The sequence below is a fragment of the Beauveria bassiana genome (genome assembly GCF_000280675.1).
Source record: "Beauveria bassiana ARSEF 2860 unplaced genomic scaffold BBA_S00038, whole genome shotgun sequence".
NCBI lineage: Eukaryota > Fungi > Ascomycota > Sordariomycetes > Hypocreales > Cordycipitaceae > Beauveria > Beauveria bassiana.
In genome coordinates, this window is record NW_007930873.1 from 63,327 (window position 1) to 66,149 (window position 2,823).

The 2,823-nt window shown below is 44.7% G+C and overlaps 1 protein-coding gene across 1 annotated transcript; it reads left to right on the forward strand.

Moving 5' to 3' along the window:
• Positions 1-333: 333 nt before the first annotated feature.
• Positions 334-2,612, forward strand: BBA_08669 (Tfo1 transposase; the record flags this gene model as incomplete). The annotated part of the gene is made up of 3 exons (XM_008603766.1): positions 334-524; positions 1,700-2,282; positions 2,334-2,612. The coding sequence occupies 3 exons, from the start codon at positions 334-336 to the stop codon at positions 2,610-2,612; spliced, it is 1,053 nt and encodes a 350-aa protein (XP_008601988.1).
• Between the last annotated feature and the right edge of the window lie 211 nt (positions 2,613-2,823).

The window sequence follows — 2,823 nt, forward strand, 5'->3', positions numbered from 1 at the left end:
CCTGCCGGTTAAGGAGCTGGTTCATTGGCCGAGTTACGGAATGAGGCGTTATATGTCACCCCTTTGCTGAAAACGGCGCAGAGCCCCTGCCACTGGATGAGTAGTGGAGACAAGCGCGTAGTTTTCTTCTGTTATTTTAACCCTTTCGCTGTCACCAGATACTGGTTACGGGTATTCGAGAGCGTATTTCGGACAACGTACTGCAAGAATCTCAAGATAGGAAGCAACTAGAGGTAATGGCCTTGTAAGGACCGACTGTATTTAATTCTTAACCTGCGCTCGCGACGGTTTAGCAGCCAGCATCGTAGACGTAAGAGTTATCTCACCGCAACAATGCCAATCACGCCAGCTAAGCGCGACAGAACATGCGAAAACTTCACCAAGGCTACTTATCGCGTGATGAGAAGATGCGACCAGATGAGCCGCCGCTATGGCGCTGACTTTACGTATTGGTGCGCCGGCAACATCGACACTACGACTACAGCTCAACGAACGACAATTGCTTTCCAACTCATATTGACATGGTATGTTCTAGTTAATGGGAAATATATACAACAGAAGTATTAAGCCAAGTTTCTAGGACAAAATCTATCCGCTGCCCATTAGGCGAACACCTAAGGATTTCAGGAACGACCAACAGATGCGCGCAGGGATTGATAAGGATAGTTGACGGCAGGCTTTCTATCTATACGCGTATGGATTAATTAATGTATATGGAAAATTCCATACTCTATATTCCATATTCTATATAACTAGTTCCTATTCTATATGTATTCTATACGTATTCTATATGGTAGAGAATTAAAAATCCTTCCGCGAGCTATGTTATAGGGGATTTAATATAGTTATTTAATAGCGGCAGTATTTATCTTACCTTAGTAACTACTATGTTATCGCTAATGTCTAGCGTGTTAGTAGATCCTTAGTGGCTTCTAATGTCCGCTAGCGACCTGCCTCTATATTCCACCATTAGCAGTGGGCCTTAGCTTACCATCTCTTCTAGTGACCGCCTATCACAGAAATAAAAGACGACTATGAATACCTAGGCCTACGCTTATGAGCCTGCTAGCTTAGAACCTAGCCGCTATGGTTATAAAAATAAAAAGATTTACTATTATAGACATTATATAGACCTACTATACTTTATAAGTGTCTTAATAACCTTTTAAAACTATTTATTAAGTATTTATAGTATTAAGCTAGAGGTACTAGAGTATCTTATTAAGTAATAATATAATTACCTTATTTAGGATGCCTTTACTAAGGCTAAAGAGATATATATAGTAAAGTAGCTATTAGGATAAGAGGATATATTAAGAAGCGCTATTAACCTTAAGGTAACGTGTAAGGTACTAGTCTAGCTAGTTACTATCTATAACCTCTCTTATAACTATAGCTTATAGTTAGAGTTATATATACTTATTTTTATAATTAATTTTATAACTAATAGTGTTATTAGTCTATTAAATAACTTTATATAGAAACTTATTATAAATTCCTATAATATTTATAAAGATATCTTATAGAGAAAGCTATAGTTAACGCCGTAGAAGTTATATCTTTCTATAGATATTTAGTCTACTCTAAACTATAAGGCGTTCTTCGGAATTTACGTGAGATTTGTTAATAGAGGTACGAAGGAGGCCTTATAAGCGCTGCTGGCTTTGCCGGAGCTACCTGGACTGGACGGCCCCGACAGTCATGGTGGTGCGGAACAATGGAAGATTCTGCGGCGTGTGCTTGAAGACTACAACATCTGGCACAAGATTGGTTTCTACACTGGCGATAATCATGGCTCAAACGACAAGCTATGCCGCCTTCTGGGCGAACATCTTCAAGGTAAAGGCATCGCTTGGGACGCCAGGTCGCAGCGAATCCGCTGCCATGGCCATATCCTCAACCTCGCTGTACAAGCCTTCCTGTTCATGGATTCCAAAGAAGCAGCGCAGGCAGCTCTGGAGCAAATTGAGCTTACAGACGAATCGGCGTTTGGTGCAGACTTCTCTGAATCGGTCAAGGCCCAGAGAATACAAGGCTGGAGGCGGCTCGGACCGCTTGGTAAGGTGCACAACATTTCGGTGCATATGCGCGGCTGCGACTTCCGCTGGAACGAGTTCAGGAGGCGCGCGGGGAGGTCCCTAGGACTTGACAATGATACGCGCTGGAACTCGTGGTTCCGCCTCCTAGACGTTACTCTTAATCTCCAAAGCGACGTGGAATGGTACCAGAGGAAGTATTATGACGATCTTCGCGAGGACTACCTCGCGCCAGAAGAGTGGCGAGTACTCACAGAGACGCGCGCATTTCTGCAGCCGTTCTGAAAGATATCGCAGCTTACGGAGGGACGTTGCGCTACGTTGGATCGTTCGCTCTTCACCCTGGACGTTCTACACAAGCATTACACCCAGGAGTTTGAACGGTGTGCTCATGATAGCGAGATGCGAAGCTGCATCGCAGCTTCTTGGGCCGTGTTTGACAAGTACTACCAACTGACGGACGAGAGTCCGGTCTACGGCGCGGCCATAATACTTCACCCGTCGAGGCGGCTGGCGCACATCAAGAAGAACTGGCCAAGGTCATGGCATAAGCAGGTCCTTGACGGCGCCAGGTAGCATTGGAAACATCATTATCAGGGACTCCCGATTGCCACTTTGACTCCTCGGCTAGGAAGTCAAGACAAGCGGTTGGATGAATATGACATGCTTGCGCGTGAATTAGATGTCGTGAGTCCGGCGATGAGCGACTTGGACGAGTACGAGTCTTTTACCGCCCAGCCACCTGTGGCAATTGACTGTTCTCCCCTGGCTTGGTGGCTTCGGGAAG